The sequence below is a fragment of the Canis lupus genome, chromosome 4 (genome assembly GCF_048164855.1).
Source record: "Canis lupus baileyi chromosome 4, mCanLup2.hap1, whole genome shotgun sequence".
NCBI classification, from domain to species: domain Eukaryota; kingdom Metazoa; phylum Chordata; class Mammalia; order Carnivora; family Canidae; genus Canis; species Canis lupus.
In genome coordinates this window covers 65,184,758-65,210,366 of record NC_132841.1, presented here as the reverse complement: position 1 = coordinate 65,210,366, position 25,609 = coordinate 65,184,758, and the positions used below count along the sequence as shown (strand labels likewise).

Here is a 25,609-nt window from a genome sequence, read left to right as displayed (position 1 = left end):
TATGTGTTCTTTCAGAAATAGTAACTAATAGAATTCTAGGCCAGTGATTTTCAATATGACAGGGACTTAGAATCAGTGATAGACATTTTAAAGAAATACAACCCAGGCACCAATCCCAGAGGTTCTGATCCAGGAGATTCAGTAAAGTCTGAGCAACTGCATTTTTAAGGAACATCCTAAGTGACCAAAAATATAGCCAGGGTTAAGAAATACTGCTTTACACAAATAATACTTCCTCATGGTTATTGAACACCCCTGTGCATCAAAGCCTATGCTAAGCATTTTTACAGACAGAATATCATTTAATCCAAAAGCCTAATATGGCAAATACTATCATTAAAGCCATATTGTTGTGGATAAAATTGAAGTACAGAGAAGAAAAAGGGGGATACTAATATAGGCAGGCAAACTCCACTTGCCTCTCCACAACATGGATGTGTACAGAAAATAACACACACATAATATACTCTTGTACTTTTTTCCTAACTGCAAACTTTTGTTTAATTTAAATTCAATTAGCTAACATAAGTACATCATTAGTTTCAGATGTAGACTTTAGTAATTCATCAGTTGTGTATAACACCCAGTGCTCATTACATCATGTGCTCTCCTTAATGCTCATCACTCAGTTACCCCATCCCCTACCCCTCTCCCTTCCAGTAACCCTCAGTTTATTTCCTAGTGTTAAGAGTCTTTCATAGTTTGTCTCCCATTCTGATTTCTTCCCCTATAATCCTCTGTTCTGTTTCACATATTCCACATGAGTGAAACCATGTAATTATCTTTCTCTGACTGAACTTATTTTGCTCAGCATAATACCCTCCAGTTCTGTCCATGTCAATTGAAATGGTAAAATTTCATCCTATCTGATGGCCGAGTAATATTCCATTGTGTGTGTGTATATATATATATATATATTCATCTGTCAGTGGACATCTGGGCTCTTTCCATAGTTTGGTTATTATGGACATTGCTGCTGTAAACACTGGAGTACAAGTTCCCCATTTGGATCATAACCTTTGTATCTTTGAGGTAAACATCTAGTTTAACCGCAAACTTTTTATTCCATTTCATATTTATCTGTATTTTACTCAAATGAAACTTTATCCGTAAAAAATAATACTTACAGCTGTTCAATTTGTTCAAATTCTTTCCCATCATCTGTGTAATAAAAGAGGACTTTATTAAGATTGGTTTATTATTCTTATGGAGTATGTATGTTGACTTAACTTTCCCCAAGTTAAGAATGCATCCCGTGGTTTTCCCTCTTTGGAACAAAAGAGAGACGGTACTACATAAGACGCCTGCATGTCCATCACTTCCTCCTCTTTCCCTGCTCTCTGGACCTTACTTGCAATGTTGATCAAGCATAGTCTAGTATCTAGGATTTTCAAGATCAGAATGATTGATTTGTAATTCTTTAAGTTATTAAAAATTTAGTACAAATCAGAAAAGAATATAGAACGTAAGATAAATTTTCTTAGAGGACCATTGTTTTCTCAACCCGGAATCTATCAAGTACATGCTACAAAAATAGAAAACTCACCAATGTCTCTTTGATGAGAACTCCAGAATGTTTGATAAATATATTCTAAGTGAGTTACCTAAGTGAAAGACTGTCTTTGAGATCTTTTATGTTAAGCTATCACAGAATCTTCTAATATTCTAGTACCAAAGCACCTATCACTTGTCTGGTGTTTAGGTACCAGTAACACCAAAGCAAAAGGAAAAAAAGCTCATTTTTTATAACAAATTTTTTAGGAAGTTGAAACAGAAAGACCGTCAATATAAGTTCATAGTGCTGTCACCATTAATACTACATAAATACCCCTCCAACTAACAAAGATTAGATATTTCCCCAAAAATCTAAAGCCACTACTATATTAAGTCATCATGCAAACATTATCTAAAGAAAGAAATCCTACCTGTGAGCTTCTTTTTCTTTTGGGTGTGTGTTTCATAAAGCAGAATAACAGCCACTACAATAACAACTTCAGCAGCTATTCCAAGAAATGGTTTCAGGGGAACCAAATAACTCAGCACAACAAGTTCAACGCGTTGTTCGCTCTCGCCTAAGGGGAAAGCTGCACGGCACCAGTAAGATCCCTTATTGTCTTCTGAAAGATGCGTTATCTTGAGCCTTGTCTCATTGGCATTTGTTCCCTTGATCTCATACTTATCATTCATTTGAACATCAATAGGAACCTAATATAAGGAGACATTAAAACCCATTCCTATAACAATCATAAAAGATACATGTTCTGAATGATTGAGTTTTGAGCAAAAGCTATAAAGCATATTAACGCTTATGAAAAGTTTACATATCAGAGTCCAAGAGCTTCATCTCCCAAAGATAGCAAAGAAAAGGGGTATTTTAAGTGCTAAGCACTCAGTGTTTGAAACTATAGTGTAGGTTGTTGTGGGTAAATATTAGAATTAAAGATCCAGAAAAACCCAGCCATCTGGGTTTCTCATTCTGATCCCCAACTAGCTTTCAAAGTACTTCCTCCTTTACAAGAGCAGGTGCACATCAAATCAACTACTGAATTTATGAATTAATGAAACTACTAAGTGTGATCATGCCTGTAAAGGAAGATCACTTGCTCCTGACCCTGGGAGTTCCTCAGACTGGAAATAAGGATGCAATCTTCAGGCTTTTGAAGCTGATGTAGAGGAAATGGTAAAAATCCCATGAGCCTGGTATATGTGGTTGTCTGCACACCTGTCTTCTCATATCTGAATTTCTTTCTCAGACAAGCTGGCTTCTGAGATTCACTGGATTTTCCCCAGCCTCTCAAGGGCCATACTAAGCTAGTTTGGAGTTGATTTATTTAATCCGTTCAAATTAAAACTTATTCTCATGCCATTTGATGTGCACTGTGCTATCACTCAACTGCACTGCTCAATAAATGCTAATCTGCATAAAAATATTCTTGGAGGTTATCTGATGAAGAACTGTCTGTGAGTTTATTTGCTCCCCAAAATTAAAGCAACCTGGCTCCCTATGCACAGCACTGCCTGTGCTGCTTTTTCAAAGTACCCTCTCTAACTCGGAGCTGATAAATCAAAGGAATGCATGTTTAATAGGCACCTCAGGTGATTCCAATGGGGATGGTTGGTCTACATTTTGATAAAACACTTGACTTAAAGTTTTGACCTATACCCTCTTCCCTACACTTCCCTCAGAGCCTAATATGACCCAAGTATAAGGCCAAATTAAGAGAAAATTACTACAGCAAATGGAGAGAAGCACAGGCTACATTCTAAAAGTTTAATATAATTAGATTTAGGGGTTTTTTTCTGTGTAGTGTCACATATAAATAATCTAGGCTATGTATTTCAAGTACTACAACTGATATTTATCTTTATAGATTTACATACATTTTTTCTAATATTTACCTACACAAAATGATTGCCTTTCCTAATCATCTGTAAGAAGATAAGCAGAAATATTAATGGTTTAAATCTAAGTGATTTGGAGCTTTCTTTAAAAACTTAAACCAATGTTATCACAAAATCAGTCACTCTCCCTTTTAAGTTCTTCTTCTGGTTCCCTTCAACAGTCTGTGGCGGTAGCAATTCTGTCTAAGAAGGAACCTAGTATTTCATTGTCAGATTTGCACTGTCTTGGGATGCCTGCGTGGCTCAGTGGTTAAGCATCTGCCTTCGGCTCAGGGCATGATCCTGGAGTCCTGGGATTGAGTCCCACATGGGGCTCCCTGCACGGAGCCTACTTCTCCCTCTGCCTATGTCTCTGTGTCTCTCTCTCATGAATAAATAAATAAAATCTTAAAAAAAAAAAAAAAAAAGGGATCCCTGGGTGGCGCAGTGGTTTGGCGCCTGCCTTTGGCTCAGGGTGCGATCCTGGAGACCCGGGATCGAATCCGATGTCGGGCTCCCGGTGCATGGAGCCTGCTTCTCCCTCTGCCTATGTCTCTGCCTCTCTCTCTCTCTCTGTGTGTGACTATCATAAATTAAAAAAAAAAAAAAAAAAAAAAAAAAAAGATCTGCACTGTCTTGTACTGTCTGCCCCTTCTAGAATTACAACTTGCCTTTACAGGACTTTAATTTCAATGCTCATTAGTATCAGAGTAGTAGATAGATATCCCCTATTTAGGACAACGCCCTAAATTTCCCTGCTATTAGAGAACATTTGGGAGGAAGAAAGAAAGAAATTTTTTTCTGAATATCTATGTTTTTCTTATTATCAGCTCTTTGAATAGCCATTAATTTTTTATAGGAATGTAAGTATTTGACTTCCCTTAGAATTCTGGAAGGCCAAAAGAGGCCAATGACACTTACTGAAAGAACCCAGGCCCTCAGTTTTAAGTTACCAAATTTTCATTCTTTTCTCAAATGGCACCACTGTATTGCATTCTATCACAAATGTTTCCAGAGACAGAAGCTGGAAAAGAAAACTACCTTTTTTCCTAGATACTTTCATGGAATGATAAGAAAAAGAATCTTTTTGTTAGGGTTATTTCTAAACTCATCAATTAAAATTGAATTCTAACTTCCTTCTAAAAAATTTAAATGTTATTAAATCTTAAAAAATGAAATACCAGTTAATAAAACATTTAGAGTCTCTTCAGGTGTAAATTGTAATATGCTAAAAACATGAAATGACAATTCCACTGCTCTTTCTTTATGAAGACATAGTCCTAGGAATTCTGAGTCTGTTAATAATCTTATTATTTATGAAATTAAAGCTTTCACTTTATTTTCTTCAAATCAAAGACATATGATCTTACCTGTGCACTCCCATTATTACTGTACCAGGTCCAATTTAAAGAAGAACAGTGTTGACATTTACATATCAAGACAACTGAATCCCCCACATAAGTGATCAATGGTTTGTTTTTCCCTTGAACTTCAGGGACTAAGAAAAATTTAGAGAAATATATGTTACTGAAACAGTTTGAATAGGGAAATGTATTCAAGTTGAAGATAAATTCTCCTTTCATTTTCTCATCAATATTATCTTTTACATAATATTAGTTACATATAACATAAAACTATTTTTTTAATTAGAATATAGTTGATACATAGTATTACATTAGTTTCAGGTGTACAACATAGTGATCAGACCAAGTGTTCATGTTATGCTATGCTTACCACATATGTATGTACCATCTACCGCCATGAAATACTATTACAATATCATAGACTATATCCTCTATGCTGTACCTTTCTTCCCCCGGACTTATCCACTCCATAAACAGAATCCTATACCTCCCACCCCCTTTTACTCATTTTGTTCATTTCCACCACCACACCTCACCCCTCTGGCAACCACCAGTTTGTTGTGTCTATATATGATTTTTTCTTCTGCTTCTGATTGTTTTGTATGATAAATTTCCTAAGACAGTTCGAGGCAGATGCCATTAGTAACAGAATAAAAATGAACACTGAATTTAGAAAAATTAAATTTTAAGGATGTGAATAACTTGGTAAAAAAATTAAAACATAAGAACATAAGAAAAGCATTAACAAGACAGCCAACAGCTCCAAGATGGAATCACTATTATGGAATGTGCACTTATACTAGAGATATAGATTGACCAATAAAGATGACTTTTATTTTTTTTTCTTTTACTCATTTTAGCAGGTTTTTGGTTTTATGTTTTGTTTTTCCTCTTTTGTTTGTTTGGCAATAGAAAGTATAAAATCATGTCTAATTTTTTAATGCTATTTTGATAAATTTTATAGATATTATTTGATATTCACTTGTTAGGAATCTTGTTTTTATATTTTATTTTGGGGAAAGCTAGGGTAGAAATAGACCCAGTTTTAAGTACTAAAGTTAGATTTCTAGATTAAATACATTTTCTAAGTGCTCTTAGCTTTGTACTACCCGAAGATAATTAGGCATTTGCTGAATGTATGAATCAGAAAGATGAGGAAGGGGGAAATCATTGGTAATGACTCAAAAAGAAATTCTGACTTGTATAACTACCAAAGAAGTGGTAAACTAGGGTTGGAGAATAGGATTTCTTTATAGGTTCTGTCCTTAGGTGATTAAGGTTACAAAAAGGTATGGGGAGTCCTCTTTTTTCCTTATTGTTTAAATTATACCTAAAAACCCTCTCCTTCATCATAACTGCTGACCAGCAGAATGTTGAATGAGACAGTGTGAATAAAAAAGAGATGCCGGGGCAGCCCCGGTGGCGCAGCGGTTTAGCGCCGCGTGCAGCCCAGGGCATGATCCTGGAGTCCTGGGATGGAGTCCCACGTCGGGCTCTCTGCATGGAGCCTGCTTCTCCCTCTGCCTGTGCCTCTGCCTCTCTCTCTCTCTCTCTCTGCATCTCTATGAATAAATAAAGTCTTAAAAAATATATTAAAAAAAAAAGAGATGCCAACAGGAGGAAGGTATGTCACCCATGACAGCATAAATGCTTCAAGTAATTCATAAGAAAGATAATAGAGCAATCTTTAAGTCAATTGTTCTCACACTTTTCATAACCAGGGAAACATGTTTTGATGAAACTGAATGGTCTACAATTTTACATACCCAAAGATGTGAACCTCCAATCAGAAATTATAAAACATCCACTAACACTTTATGAAAACCTAGTCAGGTACCACTAGGGCACTCTTGAGAAAGGACAGAGGGAGTATATGTGACTACGTTCATTTAAGACATCCCAGTCAGAAGATAATCTGAGCATTCCTTTTGACTGAGACCACTAGTGTCCCACATTCTCTATTGGTCACCATCAGGCTCGGGAATATTTAGTTAATATGTGGTTAATATGTGTCCATTTCAAAGGTCAGGTCATTAAGTGTTTGAAGGAAGTCAGCACAATGTGATAATAATGTGACAAAGAATTTATTTGGGTCCAGGAAATACATACCTTCAAATTACAGTTTCAGTGTTAGTAATGTTGAGGACTTAGGTAGGTCATAACCCATCCTACTGTGTTGTTGAAAGGATTAGATAGGAAATCATAATACATAAAGTGTTTGCTGCAGAATAAACACCACAAAATTTTTATCGTGTACTGGTACTGCTTCTCTTAATTGACCTTTCTCACAATTTGTAATCCCATGGCCTTATTACATAGTGGTCATTAGCCAACTTACTAGGGTAGATCATCATCATGCGCAAGAATGATTTCTAGGTCAGCTAGGCATGTGGAACAGAGAAGAAATAAGACGTAGCTTAAAAAAAAAGAGAACTAGAAATTCATCTGAGTACATCTCAGAACTGTAGGAATGCATAAAAACCCCCAAAACATGGGAAAGGCTCCAAACTGAGTCCTTTATAGACCATCCAGTCCATATGAGAGATTAAATGAGTAAAATGATGAAAAATACAAGGGGATGAATTCACAGGGGACAAGGCCCAAAAGGGTGAAGAAACAGGAGCTTTGAGATGTGGGTGACAGCACCCATCCATCCTTTAATAACATCTATTAAACAACTTAGTGAAGCTGTAAAACAAATTCTACTGTTTGAAACACATTCAGGTGCTTGGTGAAAGCAGTTGAATAAGATTTTGTATAAGGATTACAATTTCAAAAAAAATAAAATAAAAATAAAAAGGATTACAATTTCAGTATAAATTAAAATAATTTAAATCATGGTGCCTCATTACTTCTCCTTATCATAACAAGAAATTAAATTGGTTAAAAAGTTAAAAAGAAAATCTTGTTTCCAGACTATAGTATGTGGAGCAGAAAGAACACATGGAATACTAACTTTATATATTACATAAAATCTAAGAATAAAAACGGACCCATTCACTACATACCAGCTATAAAAGGAAAAAGCAGAATAAAGCAACACTTTGACATAACCTATGAGTGAATTTTTTAAATAGAAGAATAATTGCTATCCTATTTTTTTATTTAAAAAATAAAAGTAAAGATTGTGTCTCTCACAATCTCATGTAAGTGTTCTACCTATTAAGCCAAACTACTTTTGTCCAGTTTCCTCCGTCTATGGCTCCCTCCTCTGGGCTCATTGGGGACCCAGATAGCAGTCTAATGCAGGAAAACAACCAATACAAGAAAATTGGACACAACGTTAGGCTCCAAGAGAATAGGTTGACCATCTGTCCTGATATTAACATAAGTGTATTTTGTTTTGGAGAAACAAGACAGTAAATTTCAGCATCAAAATGTTACAGGTTTAAATTAGGCTGAACCATTGAATATTTCATTCTGTTTCGTTTTTCTTACAATAGATCCAGTTTTCTCACTAGACACACTGGAGGTGATGGCAACAAAGGCTGGGCAGTGGCCCATGGATTCAAGTCCCTGGTGACCTCTCTAGAAAATCCCTCCTCTCATTCAGCCCTCCAGTTTTCCAGTCCTTGAGAGGAGGATTATCCTGGATTAGTCATGGTCCAGGGCACTGATTTGGCCCTGTTTTCTAGGGATATAAATCTGGAGGTATAAATAACTCAGCCTCATGCTCAGCATATTTTTCCAGACTCAGAAGAATATTATTCTCCTGTCTAGAGGAGTAAAGACCAAATTGACCTTGGGCCGTGAAGGAATACATGGCTCTTCTTTGGCTTAAGGTTAGTTTCCTAATTGAAGAAAAAGAAGCCTTCTGTATGGCAAAGCCTTCCAAGAATTCCAACAAGGTTTGTGACCAATACTGGCCACTAATAAAATGTTACTTTGTTTTGGTGTCCCATTTTTTGTGTATTTTCCTTACTTGAGATTTTGTTGGGAAAAGGAATGACTAAACCAAGTCAGGACAAAGTTATTTGAGGGCCTCCTGACAGAACACTATGATCAACCAGTTCAAGACCACTTCTTAGTCATACTTCATTCCAATATGCCCAATACCTGGTGTGGCATTGTTGTTAAATGAAGTCTGAGGACACAGAAACTCTTGGAAAGATAAACCCTACTTTAGGGAAGGCCTCAACTGAAGATCAGCCAATTAAGCTGAGTCAAGCTGGGCTAAAATAAGAATTCTTTTTTGAAGCCACAAAGTTCCTTCCAAACCACAGGTGAAGCAGAAGCACAGTCTTGAGTTCCACGCGGAAAGGTACAACAGGTACATATCTGGCATTGTTTTTCAGTAGTGCAGCTCTGTTATAGTTACTTCTCGAGCCAGGCTAGGCTTGCCTCAAAACAAACACTGCTTTGAAGGCAGACGCTGAAACCAGCTTTATTGGCCACTAGTTAAGGGCAGTTTCTGCTTTCCCAGCTTGTTGATCTCCCATCCCAGATAACCATCCTCGTTCTCAATCTCAGTGTGATTCTTTCTGGGAATTAATTAGGTCATGCTTTATCAGGAAAATATGTATTGAAATATGATCAAAATACTGGAATCTACCCATAGGCCAAGAATCAAAAGTAGAAGAAGGGGCAATATTTGGGGGAAAACATGGCAAAAAATACACTTTTTTCAGTAAGCCTCTAAGAGGCACAGGACTAGAAATCATGATGGGCAGCTGAAAGGGGCTTTTCAAGAAAATGTTGGGTATTTTTTGAGGTTTAGGTGAGTAACATACAATTATGCTATTAAACTATCCCAATGAAATGTTAAGATCAGGGTACAGACTATGGACTGTGCCATGACTAGTGATGCCAGAGGGAAACAAAATCAAAATTCTATTTTCTTTTCATCTCTTCTGCTTTCTTGACTATCCCCTCAACTATTGGCCAAGAGGACATTAACCATGACTCTGCTATACTTTATATGGTTGACAACAGCAGTGTAGATCTAAATTATAAAACGCACCATGGTCAGGAAACCCTAGTTTGTCTGAACCTCTCCAGAGGTCACAGTTGGTTCTGGGCTGCTACTTATGGTTGAAAATATTTATGCAAAGAAGGACAGCAATTAATGTGTACTGCTGACCTTTTAAAACTTTGGATAAGGCAGGGCAGGTGAGAGTCTTGGGATCAGATGAATCCACGTTTGAAGATGGTGAAATTGCTGATTCAAACTAGTGTCTAAGAAGATGGAGTCCAAGATTTATTTGGTGATGGTAAAAGCCCTATGGAGTCGTAAAGTTACAGATTTATATTTGCATATTTGTGAACTAGAAAAAAATCAGCCTGGGTCATTTTTGGCTCAAGGACATTTAGGCATTATCAAATTAGGGAAAAGATTCTTCCAACTAGTCAAAGACAACTAGACTTCAACACTGGGATTTGAAGCTGACATTCCAACTGATTCCACCATACTACTATTCCATACTTTGACCCTTTAGATACTTACTAGTGAAGACAGACTAGTCAGCTAGGCCAAGAGAGGTTTCATACCACTTGGTACCATCAAAATCTCACCATGACTTCTAAAAAGTTCTATGTGCTATTACTTATCCTTCACTAACTAAATTTTTGCATCTTTCTACTAAGAGATTTTAACATTGATGAATATTATAGAAGTTTTCAGCAACTATGTCAGAATAGTTGACCTGAGCCTGAGAAACTGTAGCCCACCACTCATCTTTCTTGAATGAAAAGTAATCATCAACATATTAGCACTTGCAAGCTTCCAGTGTGACTTTTCCTTCTCCTATATCATCAACAGCCAAACACACAAAGTCAGCAAGTTTTGTTTTGTTTTGTTTTTTTTGCATTGTACTAATTAGTGATGTTGAGGCCCTTTTACAATCTTGTAGTAATAAATCAACCAGCTCCCATAAAGGCAGAAACAGGGGCTTTGCTGATGAATTGTTCTAAGGACCCAGGCTCATGCACTATAGTTGACTCATGTAATCAATAGCAGAATGGGTTTTTTGGCTGAATTTAAAATAGAAGATAAAAAAGCTTTTTCAACCACAGTCTATTGTAGCATTGCTAAGAAAAATAATCCTTCTTAGGAAAACCCATAAGCAAGTCATGTGGAGACATAATATTATAGGATATTTATAAAAATATATGCCATCCTATAAACCTTATAGATCTAACTAAATAATACCTACAATATGAATTGTTCTTCAGATGCCTTTAAATTGTAATCAAATGAAATTATTTTTCCAAGCAATATTCAAATTAGATGAATTATAGAAAATTATTATTTTACCAAAGAAGATCTAAAAAGGCCCAATTTACTAATTTTATAAGTATCTTCAAGACATACTTCAAGACATACTTCAAGGCATACTTAAAAGTTATATTAATGGTAAGTGGGCATTAAAAACTAAGAAACTGAACTAAACTACTTTAAGAAAACTATAAAAAGATGGGCAGGCCGGGTGGCTCAGCGGTTTATCGCGCCACCTTCAGCCCAGGGCCTGATCCTGGAGACCCAGGATTGAGTCCCAGTGCTTCTCCCTCTGTCTCTGTCTCTGCCTCTTTCTCTCTCTCTGTGTCTCTCATGAATAAATAAATAAAATCTTAAAAAAAAAAAAAAAGAAAACTTTTATAAAAAGCAAAAAAAAAAAAAAAAAAACAAACCAGTAAATATTCAGTGGCTCTTTGCATTCCTCAAGTGCTTGATTTCAAACCTAGGCCTTGTGTTGTTGTTGTTGCTCCTGACATAGCCAGAATCAGCCTCCTGGTCTCAAAATAGATATGGAATCAAGAGGCTTTCTCCAAGACCACTTGGCATTAAATGTATTGCTATACTGAAAAGTGAAATGCTTCTGTTAATCTTCACATTAGAGGCAGGAACTATCACTGCCAAATAATAATTTAAGTAATTTATTATAAGAATGCTCATAGGAAAAGGCATAATATATTCAATATTTAAACTTTGAACAGGTATAACTAGTACATATTTCTAGAAAACAGTCCTGTTTAGATGGGGGAAAAAGCAATTTTTAAAGTTGAATCTCCTGGAATCACTTTAAGCCTCAAGATTTGATGAGTACTTCCTCAAAATCTATAGGCTTTCTTTGCATATTTAGAAGAGACTTGATAAAATGTTTATTAGAGGAGTGTGTGTGTGTGTGTGTGTGTGTGCCTGTGTTTAATATCCTCTTAGCTCATTAGGAAGGAAAGAAAGTAGGGAGGAGGAAGGTGGGGAGGGAGGGAAGGAAAGAAAAAGGGGCAGGAAGGGAATAAAGGAAGGAAATGTAGGGTGTATACTTCACTAAATTAAATTAAGCAAACAGGAAAGGAGATTAAGAGAGAATGCACATGATTAAAATAATAAAAGGATGGGAATAGTTTCTGCCTTTGCAGAGACCCGGATTGCATAAACACGAGGATTTATTATATTTACCAAGTAGGAACATTTACAAAACCAAATGAAGGAAATGAGTCTGTGAGAACAGAGGGAATATAAGGAGGGATATAGGAGCAGACAATCTTAAATCACGATAATGTTTCTGAGGCCGACCATTCTGCTATTGATGGGGCCTTGGAGACAGTATCCATATTTTGTCAGGGCAGCTAGCCAGACTTCACAATTTTCAGGAAAAGTGAAGAACGATTTCTCATGTACCTTGGGAAATTAATGTGAAGCAAAGCCCAAAATAGTTAATATGGCAACAGACCACATTTCCCAGATACCAGCAGGGACACTGTGGTTCACCAATCTATCACAAAATAGGGGTTTTTCATGAAGATAATTACTCAACTCAGTGACTAGTCTTTATTATGAGATTCAGACCTTTAAAGTTTTGGTTTAATGATAGTAAAATACTTTGGCTTTGGGAAGAGCCATGGATTGTATTCTGGAGTTTGTTCTTCTTTGAGGAGACCAAAAACAGGCTTCTCCATATTATTTTTAAATTTTATGGATCCCTAAACCCCCAAGTTCTGGAGCTACTGGTACAGAACACCAAAGCATATTCTCACAGTTTAGGGGTGCAGTAACTCAGACGCCTAGAGAGATAGTATAAAAGCTCTGAGTTTAGTGGGCTAAACCAATAAATTCAAAAGACTGTTACAAGTAACTGGCAGCCCCATCTTTCAAACTAATATCTGTGCTTTAAGCTGGGGGAGAGACAGGCATGGGAATGGATAGAAAAAGGAAATTCTACCACTAGGAGGACTGGGAATCTCCACTTTTTAAGGTCACCACTTAGGATTCAGTGAAAAGCTGAAATTCTTTCACTCGTTATGTTTAGTATTGTAATGATAATTTAAAAATTGGGGGATTTAGAATTCTAAGAATATAATGCTGAAGTTATTACTCTATAAATTATTAGTACTAACCTTTGAAATTAAATGTGCCCCTTTGTTCCTTTTCCTCTTCAAGGAAACAAGAATAGCTTCCCATTTGTTTGCTATCAGTGATGATAAACCTAAAGAGAATTTATTAATATAGGCTTAGTTCTCAAAACACTTCTTGATAAAATTGAAAAAGACTCAGCATGTAATCAAAATTCTAAAACAGAAACAATTCTGTAAATATGCAAATTAGAATATTAGCATAACTTTCAAGAGACAGTAAAGGAAAGAATGCCCAGTCATCAAAAATGTTTCCAAGTTAATGAATTTCATCTAGCTGTGCAGGTTAAAATTTTATGTACTCACATGTACTGGGTATACAGGATGCTTCCTGTTGCATTGGTGTGAATATTCTCAAGTTGTTTATCACCTTTTTTCCAAGTCACATTTACTGAATTCACATTTCCAGATGTTATGAATTGGCATGTGAGTTCTATATTAGAAGGTCGTTCTAAAGTGATATTTTTTTCCACTGGCACACTGGAACGTACTATTAGCCACAGAAGAAAACAAAACAAAAGATGTTTTAAAAGTTACATTTAGGGGAGATTCAATATATAGAAAGGACTTTTAAGTCATCAATAATAATGTTCAATCAACAGTTTCTGAATGTAACATTCCTTTGAAGAATTATTCCTCTGTCAACATAGATCTTGTTCCCTTTATTATTCTCTTTCAGAGTCACAGCTGAAGAAAAGGTTTGTTACATTACCAGAATAGCAAAAGCCTAAGGCTATAATCTTAATCTCCTTAAAATTTCCAGCTGACAAGGATATAGGGGAAAGAGCAAAGTATAAAGGAGTGTCATACGCTCTGACAGTATAGAAACACTCCAACTATAAAAACAAACAAAACCTAAGAGAGAGAATGGAGTAACTGTTTTGACTCCCTTAAGGAATCATGTTATTCGTAGTTATTACAAGAACATTTTGTGTAAAATGTGGATTTGTGTGATACGCTAATTCTATCATTCCTAGTCTCCTTAGTCCTTAAAAACATGTAGGGATTGGATACAGATACAGATGAATGGCAGAGTTCAAACACTTACCCTGTTGTTCTGAATTTTCGCTGAATTTGAAATGCCAGTACAAAGCCATGAGGCCATGTATCAACTATATATAGATACCTATATCCCACTTATGCAGATACATAAGACTCAACCTGTTTTTGTTTTTTGTTTTTTGTTTTTTTTGTTTTTGGCTTTTTTTTTTTTTTTTTTTTTTTTTAGCAGAGGTAAATAAAAGAAAAATATCAGGCAAGTGCACTCCTCTTCTTATACTAAATGTGCCACTGGTAACCAGATAATAGAGGAGGAAAACTTTCTTTTTATACAATTCCGGCCAATAAGTGAAGACATTAGAAATCTGACACAAGGATGTTGCAACCCCTAGTGAATCATAGATCTAGGCATTTTACATGAACTGCTGCAAACCCTTTCAGACACAGAACTGTATGTCTCCTGAGTAGGAACACCCCACTACCTGGGAAATAGTTTTTTGTCAAAAAAAAAAAAAAAAAAAAAGGTAAAGGGGGAAGGGGTCCTGAAACTAAGTCTCTAGATCCAAGTAACATTTTACTGGAAATACAGAGGATGGAAAAACATATTAAACTGCACCCCATGAAAGTGATCAACAAAATCTAGAGTGTGAGAGAACTCTGTAAGATGAATGATCTGGGTTTTTTCAACAGTTAAACTAGAAAAAGGAAAGAAACCTAAAAATGAAAGATACTTTAAAAGATACCTTTAAAAAACGAAATAAAACTAAGCTATAATATTTAGGGGTGTACACCTGTGTGATAAAACAGTATTTTTTAAGATTTTATTTATTCATGAAAGACACAGAGAGAGAGGCAGGCTCCCCACAGGGAGCCTGATGCGGGACTCGATCCCAGGACCCCAGGATCACGATCTGAGCCGAAGGCAGACGCTCAACCACTGAGCCACCCAGATGCCCTGATAAAACAATTTTAAAAAGCAAGGATATGACTCTATAAAAAGCAGGACAGTGGTGGTTACTCTTAAGGGGAAATAAGGGGTTGTGTCTGGGAGAGGGCACTGTATTATATAAACACATTTCTCAATCTCATGCTCAATAGTATAGTATCAGTAAAAGCAGAATGCTGAACCAAAATATAGAAAGAAATAAACAGAAACTAAATAGCGTAACATCACTTTTAATTACATTTAAAACTTTACAAAAATGCTTCCTTAAGCAATGACCAGGTGCAAAGTTTGCAAACAGTGAAGTACAGCTAGTGTGAAGTGCTTTGTGAGCACATACCTAAAATAACTACTCCTGTAATTACAAAAGTGCTGAGTTGAATTATATGCGCAAAAAGAAAGGTAAAAAACAACAATAACAACAAAAAAAAAATAAGAAACACACAAAAGACCTGGGTATAGACAGATCTCAACAAGATTCAATTATACAGAGAAAAAATTGAGTGGTTCAAAATAAAGGAATTTATGTATCTTGGTACATTTGCTGAGCATTTACTGCATACCAGAAATTATACTAGGTTCTAATAATAAGGGAAAATGCTTTAAAGTTCATTATATTTGGTCCTAAGCTTCCGTTCTCTGTAAATTTTCCTCCTTCACCTCTAGCTCTGGGGTATCCTTAAAACCTAGCCTTGTCTTTCTGTCAAACAAATTTATTTCATTAGTCAATTTCATGAAGGAGTTCTCCATACATCTCTGTCTTCACCCCAATATAGCAAATTCTGGTATCTTACCACATTACAGAAAGCGCTTTATCATAGGTTTAAAATGGCCTTAACTGTTTAACCTGATGATGACCTCTTTCCAGAGCTCATGTTTTATTTGATATCCCCAAAACATCAGACATTGCCAGAGACTACATACCCCTTAATATTCCCTCTACCTTGCTTCTATTTCAGGATCTTAACATTTTTGCCAGTCACATCAACTCTTCCAACTACCCATAAACATTTGTATCCCTTGAGACTTTGCTCTCTGGCCTCTACTTTTCAATTTAACACTCCCAAGTTGGATTCAACTATTATTTCTAATATCCTTTTTTTGGCAAAAACTCTTGGCCCCATTCCAGACTTCCTTCTTGACCCCCAGGTCCACAGCTCTGGGCACTTACTAAGCATCTAAGCCTAGATATCTCATGGGTACCTCAAACTCAACATATCCAAGGGAGACGGATTAGCCTTCTTGTCCCCTGACTCAAGACATTGAATCGCATGTGGTGGAACTCAGTTGATTCTACCTCTGAAATATCAATCAAATTTGCCCAGTTTTCTCCAGCCATTTTTACTATAGGCCTTTGAGGTGGTTCAGGACATACTACCCTCAAAATGTGGCACCTTGGGATACTGAATAGTTAAGCTGAAGGAGTATGAGAAAACAGCAAAGCAGGTCACTCTGACCTTCGGCCTGCCCTTCTCCACTGAAATAGGTCATAAAACCCTGAGATAGTCCCTTCCTATACCTGGAAGAAAGGAGTATCTTCATCTCTGAAGACAAGGGGATGCAGAGAAGAATCCTAACAAGCTTTGCTACACTTCTCCCAACCTATTATCTATCCCAACCTATCTCATACTCTGACCCATCATATTGTCCTATGACTGTCTATTCTTCCTCAAACCTAGCATAAAAATACTCAGGTTTAACTACTTCTTTGGATCTTCATTTCCTTATGAAGGATCCTGTGTCACATAAAATTTATATCAAATAAATTTATATGCTACTCTCCTGATATTCTGTCTTTATCAGTTAAATTTTCAGACTCAGTTCCCCTATAACTTTTTTTCCTCTCAATAACCTTATTTTTAATCAAGACCAGACAAATGACCTCCTATCTTCTCTTGGGTACATTTTCTCTTCCTCCACATACTTTCTATAACAACATCAAAATTGTCCTTCTAAAGCAAAACTCAAATTATATAATTGCCCTGATTTCATTTGCAAAAAAGTATCTTTTTTTTTAATTGTGGTATAAAAATACTTAACAGGAGATCTACCATCCTAACCAATTTTAATTGTACCATAAGTGTAGTCATCAATAACGACAATGTTATACAGTAAATCTCTAAAACATAACTGTCTTGCATAACTGAAACTTAGTACCTTTGACTAATACCTCCCCAGTTCTGTCTCAACCAGCACCTGGCAACCACCATTCTATTGTTTGCTTCTAGGAGTTTAAATATTTCAGATGATTTATATCACAATAGCCAAAATGTGGAAATAATCCTAATGATGAATGCCCCGAAAAAAGTGATATATACATACAATGGAACATCACCCACTTAAAAGGGATGGAAATTTGCAACATGTAACAACATGCATGAACCTGAAGGACACCAATTACAAGCGAAATATGCCAGCCAAGGGGGACAAATGCTGAATGACTGCACCCATATGGAGGGGTCTGCATTTCCAGTCTCTGTTCATAGCAGTTATGGTCTTTGTTGGTATTGCATCAATCCTTAGAAAAGCTAACTAATTTGGTTTATCCCCTTACTGGAGTAAGAAAGGATATCTTAACTTAAAGTGAAGGAAGGGGCCACAGGAGGTCAAAATAAGATGTGTGGGAGATAGACCATCTATCAAAGTCTACAGAAAATTCTTTCATGTCCTGCAAACTCTGCTCAGTTGTTGCTTCAAGGACAAAGTCTTTGGAGATTTCTTGAGTCTTCTCCCTAGGTCAGAACTGAGTGTCACTCATTACTGCTGGCTTCTGCCCAGCCTGAGTTTATGCTGGCAAAGCCACCCTGCTCAGATTGAGACCCAGGTCTTGCTGTAGGCCATGGAGTTGCCAGAGGTGGTGGAGGCCAGAACACCCAGAGAAGGCTATTTTGACCCCTGCATTATTTCTTTGGCACCCTGTGGGGCTGAAAACAGATCATCTTTCTTGCTGGAGAACTGGCAAGAAGGCACAGCAGCATTCTCACTCCTAGCAGGAAGTATTACAGAGATATTTACATTCCAGAAGGTGACTCTGGGGCACCACTCTCTTTTCAGTGATGCAGCTCACTGGAGCCTCCTAACATATGGGGAAGTTAGAATATGAATTATCATCCCCATTTCATAAGAGAGCAGTTCTGTATCAAGTTCCTTGCCTAAGGTTACTCGCAAGGCAACACAAAATATCTTTACGTTGGACACCTCAGTTTCCTCATTTGTAAAATGGCACAATATATATTCATGAGACTAAAGAAAGCATTAAATGAGCTATCATAAGGAGAATTTTAGTGATATATTAACTGCTGGATAATTTCCTACTTAATATTGACCTCATTGGGGAATTTAACAAAAGCTATCATGTACTGCCTGAAGTTCTGTATTGCTCATATCATTTAATCTTTGTAGCAGTTCTATGAGATAAGTACCATTTTTATCATTCCTACTTTATAGAGGAGGAAGCTGAGGCAAAGAAAGATTAACTATCTTTCCTTAGGTCATATATCAGGATGATTATGAATACAAATTTGGGTGTGGCTGAGTCCAGATTCCCATAACCAACTATGTGTACCAACTGTCAAAACTATGAAATTCTCATGACAATGGAATTAAATTCCTCATCACTTTCAAACTATTGAACTGAAATTTTTTTTTAATATTTATTTATTTATTTATTTATTTACTTATTTGAGAGAGAGCAAGCATATGCACAAGCAGTAGCAGGGGCAGAGGGAGAGGGACAGGCAACTCCAGACTGAACTTGGATCCCGCTGTAGGGCTTGATTTCACAATCCTGAGATCATGACCTAAGCCAAAATCAAGAGTTGGATGCCTAACTGACTGAGCCACTCCAGTGCCCCTGAACTGAGATTTTGAATGAAAAAAAATACTAATAGAAAATGAAATAAATTTATAATGCAGCAATATGGCAATGTGATGATAGACAAATTGTATGATCGACATATTTTAAACATTCCCACTTTCAACTAAATGCTTCTATTAAAACTGCACTGTAGCCTCCCTGTAAGTCAGGCAAGGCTCCAAGCTGTGATTGTTACCTCCCTGTTTCTTGCAGTACTTCACAGATGCTTCTGCAGCTTGCTTTCTTATCTGAAAATCAAAAATATGTAAAAAGCTTCACTTCTAACTTTAAAATATTTTGTAATTAGCCAACAAACTAATATTATGTCCGCTGAACTCAATGGACAATGTTTCAACTTCCCCAAAACCATTTCATTTCTTCCCTAAAACAACAGCACTTCTGCTATTTTAGAGTATTGCAAAAACATCCATGACATCGACATTTCTAAGGCTATACTTATTTGATCATTTTCTGAACTATATTTTTAAAAGACTGTACTTAAATTCATATAATAATTTGCATCTGTCTTTTATTTTCATAATGCTCTCTTATTTTTATAATTAAAAATTTTAAAGTATATGGACATTTAAGCAATTTGAAATCTTCAAAGAAATTATAACAGTTAGACCTTAACGGGCCCATTTAGGAATCATATCACTTGAAATAAAAGTCTACTTTGTTCCTTAAAAAAAAGGAAAAAAGTAGAAAAAGCAAACTAAAATTTCTTGCATAGAACAGTGTTTCCAAGCATGCTTTAAAAGTAGAAACTTTTATTAATAAGAGTTAAGTGCACATAAAAAACTAACAAAATGGAAAAAAAAAACTAACAAAATGGGACAATTCTGAGGCAGAGAGAGGAAATATGGAGCTCTCCTTTACTTTACCATAGAAGTCAATGCGGTCCCATGTTACATCCTAAAATATAGATGGAACATCTAGAATCCTCATTGAAATAGGAGGATGGCCACTCTAACATGAGGCCAACACCACTTTATAAATATGAAGCAATCAATCCTATTTTTAACATGTTGTTATTCCATTTATGTGATGCTTATCATATGGAGTTTAATGAGTTTATAAAATAAGTCCTCTGAATAAGAATAAAATACAGTATCGTAAACTTCATATTCAAAATTTGTACAAGAACAAAAGAATATTGCTCCTTGATTCTTAACATCTTCACCTCCTCCCAAATTAAATTTCATTCATGATCATTATTTTTTTTTCACTGAATCTATCAAGTTATTTACATGACATCTGATCAGTGCGGTACTGATGTGATAGCGTCTAAAATCCTGTGGTTCCTGAATTCTGTAGTTGAGAACAGAAAATCACCAATGTGCACAAGAAACACAAAAAGATGTAAGCCTAACAAAAATGTGTATGGGTGTACGTATATCTGAATACATAAATACTCATACACACACAATCTCCCAAGTCCTCCCTTTGGAATTCCTCAAGACCTAAGAACTATGTGGCTGGTGTGGTATAAGCACAGCTTATTCTAAAACTTTTAGGAATTTTATGCAGATAGCATCAAAAGAAAGGGAAATACTAGAAAATGTGAATGATTTACACAAATGAAGTTAGGTATACCAACCATAATTCAAAGCTTCAGCAATATTATGGAAAATGTTCTAAAATTAGCCAAGATGCTGGCTGAGTTTTATTAAATAAAGTTCCTGCTGGTCACAGTTTTCCTCCATTTCCATCAGTACCAGGTACAGTGGTTATTTCTCTACTTTCTAAACTTATTTAAAATTATTTCAAAGAAAAATTTAAAAGGGACATGGTTCCATTTGAATTCTAGAAAGGCACATTTCTTCTTCATTCAACAATGCAGTATTTAATTTGAGGGTATAGCACTGAGTGAAATTCCATCAATTAAATATATTTTTCTACAACATAAGGAATAGGACAATATTACAACTGTTCATATCAGAGAGAAAATACAATTAATAGTTAAACTGTATTGGTAATCAAATAGGTTACTATTACTTCCAAATAATTAACATGAAGTTAATCCAACACTGTGGTAATGGACTATTATATTTTTGGATAACCAGAATCTGAACACCCTTCCCCTCTGTGTAAATTTTAATGAGGAGCAAAGCCTCCTCAGTCACTATGTAAGCCAAAAATACAGATATTGCTTCTAACTCTCTGAGGGTAAGGGCAATGCACCTGACTAATCATATCCTACCACCCAGGACTTTAAAGTTAGGGGGAATGACTTAAGGACCTATGCAGAATTGAGAAATTAATCACAACAGTAATGGCAAATGTCTAGCAATAATAAGCATCATTTCTTCATTTATCCATTCATTCAACACTTATTTACTGAACACCTGCTACATGACTTTCATTCACCTATCCATTCACAGTTGTACTAAAAATCTACTATGTGCTTTTATTCTGAACATTGACATCAAGAGTACAGTTCCAGCAACAATGTCTTAACCAGACTATGTCAGGGTTTCTTGCTGTCTTTCCCTCTTAGGTCTTTGACATATTCTAGAATTTGGTTTCCATCCTAATCATAAAACCAGGGAAATCGAAAACATAAAGGAAAAGCTTCTTGACATTGGTCTGGGCAATGATCTCATGGGTATGAGCCCAAAAGCATAGGGAACACAGGCAAAAATAAACATGTAGAATTAATCAAACTAAAAAGTTTCTGCATAATAAACAATCAACACAGTTAAGAGACAACTTATAGAATGGAAGAAAATATCTACCAACCATAATCTGCTAAGGGGCTAATATCCAAAATATATTAGGAACACAACCAACTCAAAAGCAAGAAAACAAATAAGTTAATTTAAAAATGGGCAAAGGACCTGAATAAATATTTCGCATAAGGAGAGATACAAATGATCAACAGATATATGAGAAAAGGGAACTCCTATACTCTGATGATGGAATTGGAAATTGTTATAGCCATTATGGAAAACGATAAGGAGATTCTTCAAGAAACTGAAAATAGAACTGCCATATGATCCAGCAATTCCATTTCTGGGTATATACGTAAAGAAAATGAAATTAGGATCCCATAGAGATATTTGCACTGCCATGCTCATTGTAGCATTGTTCACGAGAACTAAGATGTGGAAACAACCAAGTGCCCAGAGAGAGAAGGATGGGTAAAGAAGATTGACTATGAGAAAGAAGGCAACTCGGGGCACCTGCGTGGCTCAGTGGTTGAGCGTCTGCCTTCAGCTCAGGCTGTGATCCCTGGGTCCCCGGATCAAGTTCCACATCAGGCTCCCTGCAGGAAGCCTGTTTCTGCCTCTGCCTATGTCTCTCATGAATAAATAAATAAAATCTTAAAAAAAAAAAAAAAGAAAGAAACTCAGCCTTTAACCTGGAGGACATTACGCTAAGTGAAATAAGCCAGATTTCAGGTACACTCATCCTACAAAAACACAATGACTTTGTGAGATGATATGTTAATTAGTTGACTGTAGCAACTTTTCACTATATATGTATATCAAACTATCATGTACATCTTAAATCCATATAATTTTTATTTTTAATATGTTTTAAAAAGGAAAAAAATAACTGTTTTAGACATACTAAGTCAAATGAGACCTAAATTACAGGTGATAATACAATATCATAAAATCTACTCCAAATTATTCTATCAATTTAGTGAAAAGTCAGTCAAAATCCAAGAAGTATTGGTTATGGAACTCAAGTCCAAAAAAAAAAAAAAAAAAAACCCTATATGAAAGTGTGAAAATGTAGGACATTGGAAAACCTATTTTTTAAAAGATTAAAAATGTTTTTTAAGATTTTATTTATTTATTCATGAGAGACACGGAGAGAGAGAGGCACAGACACAGCTAGAGGGAGAAGGAGGCTCCATGCAGGGAGCCTGATGTGGGACTCGATCTGGGGTCTCCAGAATCACACCCTGAGCTGAAGGTGGCACTAAACTGCTGAGCCACCCGGGCTGCCCTAAAGATTTTTAAAATTAATTTATTCATGAGAGACACAGAGAGAGATAGAAGCAGAGGCAGAGGCAGAGACAGAAGCAGGCTCCATGCAGGAGCCCGATATGGGATTCAATCCCGGGACTCCAGGATCATGCCCTGGGCTGAAGGCAGGTGCTCAACTGCTGAACCACCCAGGCGTCCCAAGGAAAACCTAATTTTAAAAAAAGAACAAAGATATAAAGATGTGTCATAAAGTTTCAAAAAAATTAATGTGTTAATGATACTAGAAAATACAAAGGAATTAATGAAATAGAATTTTCTGAATTGCAAGTTGGAAAATAATAGTAGTCAGGTTAATAGTTATCACAAATTTGTTTTTTTAATGGATTGGAAGAGAAGAGGAACTATAAGTGTAACACACCTATTAGGTAGGGGTGTTGCTTAATGGACATTCTGTTTAGAGAGAGTGTGTGTGTGTGTGTGTGTGTGTGTGTGCATGTGCCCCCAGGTATGTGCATGGATGGTATGTCAGGTTACAATGTAAATTTATTTCTTACTTTGCCCAACTCTATAAAATGTTTGAAAATCACTGAAACAGTAAAGGAACAGAATAGCACATACGAATTTGGAATATGATGAGAATTATTCAGTACAGGGTATTGAGACTTTGGCTATCTATATAAAAATAATAATTTAATAAAGTTAGTGCCCTATCACACACAGTACATAAAACTATTTCAAAAGGATTAAAAACTGAAGGGTAAAAATACTCCTATGAAAATACTTCTGGGGCACCTGAGTGGCTCAGTCAGTTAAGCATCTGCCTTTGGCTCAAGTCATGATCCCAGGGTCCTGGGATTGAGACCCACATTGGGCTCCCTGCTCAGTGGGGAGCCTGCTTCTCCCTCTCCTCTGCCTGCCTCTCCCCCATTTGTGCTCTCTCCCTCTGTCAAATAAATAAAATCTTAAAAAAAAAACTTCTATAAAAATGATAGGAGAAAACAAAAACAATGAAGCTTCTTTATAATAAAAAACACCATGTAAATGTTTAAAGACAACTGGGAGATAATATTTGCAATTTCAATAAAAAGTACAAATTAGTATCTAAAATATATAGCTGTCTCACATCAAATAAAAAATATATAAACCCAATAGGAAAACGGGATACAGGATATTAACAGACAAACACACATACACATACACATATATATGTCCAACTCCAAAATGCAAACTAAAACAACAGTTATAGAGTTTTTAGTGCTCATGCTGACAAAGACAAAAGAGTTTAATAATATCAAGTGGTGCTGGTCAAGAACTGTGGAGGATTATAGACAAATAAGGCAGTGAGAAAAAGGTAAACTGTTACTTTGGAGGGCAATTTGCAAGTATGTATTAAAATTAAAATATACATAATTCCTAATTCAGCAATTCTACTGTATGGTATTTATCCTAGAGGACTACACCATCACACCCAGAGAGAGGTATGTAGAAAGAGCTGTTCTTTATTGAATGGCTTACAATAGAAAAAAACAAACTAGGACCCATCAAGAGGAAAATGTCTAAGAATGCTGGTATGTCTATACTGTGCATACAAGTAAGAGAAACAAGGTATGTCCATGTAATATGGCTAGTTCTCAAGAATTAACACTGATTGGCACAAAAATATTCAGAACAATACATATGAATTTAAACCACTAATATTAAGGAATACAAAACAGTGTTACACAGCACTCTAGAGTTTCTATGAATACATACATGCATAAACACACACACACACACACACACACACATTGAGTAGAGTTTCACAAGAGTTCAGTTGAGACAGAAATAGGAGTGGTCAAAAAGAGCTTTGGCTTCCTCTGACAAGTTGAGTTTTTTATCCCCAGAAATTCTGTCCGGCTATTTTTCAAACATGCTTTATCTCTTTTTTTAATAGCATAATATTTTTTCTCATGTTTTAGTATTATAACTCTATCTACTTTTTCTATAATCTTAAATTCTGGACAATCTAATCCTACTGTTCCTTAGTTGACTCTCAGTCTTGGGGGATACTTCATTGTATTTTATATTTCTGTCTTGTGAGCGAGTCCTCAGTACAGACTCCATAGCCAGAGTAGGCAATGTGTCCTCCATAAATGTTTTTTGTTTGCTTTCCTGCTAATTAACACTTGCCAGACTCATGTTTGTGTTATCTCTCAGCTTACAGGCTTCTGTATAATGCAGGTAGTAATGTAAATTTGCAATCTAAGTGTCATTGAGGACAGGCCTTTGACTTTGAGTACTCAGGGGAGTCCGTTTTTGATTCAGAACAAGGTTAAAACCCAGAAACCAATTTATCATTGCCTGGTGCTGATCCACTGTTGTTACCCACCCCTTCCCACCTCCCAGGTCAAACCTTTTTCGCTGTGTATATAGCCTTCTGGGGGTTATCAGTTCCAGCTTTCTGGAAAGATCACCTTTCTGGGGATTTTCAGTTCCATTTCCCCTCCTTGGTTAGATTCAAGGCCTTATTCTTACATCTGTGGCTTTCAGAACTCAAAGGCCCTATCGACAAACACAAGGAAAACTAATATAACTTTAATTCACAGGCTTGATGCCTGGTCACCAGTTTTGGTCAGCAGAAATTATCTTTATTTGTTGTGTACTTAGCTAAGTATTTAAAAGAATGTTTGCAATATTTTAAATTTTCTAGGTGTGGTAGGGGAATTTTCAGATTCTCTAATTTACTATATTACTGAAAATAAATTGTTAATATTTTTAAACATCAACTCACTTTTAC

At 36.0% G+C, this 25,609-nt stretch overlaps 1 protein-coding gene across 1 annotated transcript in view; it reads right to left on the bottom strand.

Annotated features, from left to right (window-relative positions):
* Positions 1 to 25,609, bottom strand: part of EMB (embigin) — a 48,813-nt gene that overhangs the window by 3,855 nt on the left and 19,349 nt on the right. The window contains exons 5-9 of the mRNA XM_072824663.1: positions 13,401 to 13,584; positions 13,080 to 13,168; positions 4,752 to 4,879; positions 1,926 to 2,205; positions 1,128 to 1,161 (exon numbers count right to left, since the gene is read on the bottom strand). Of these exons, the coding sequence (XP_072680764.1) occupies positions 1,128 to 1,161; positions 1,926 to 2,205; positions 4,752 to 4,879; positions 13,080 to 13,168; positions 13,401 to 13,584 (715 nt within the window). The remainder of the gene's footprint in view (positions 1 to 1,127; positions 1,162 to 1,925; positions 2,206 to 4,751; positions 4,880 to 13,079; positions 13,169 to 13,400; positions 13,585 to 25,609) is intronic.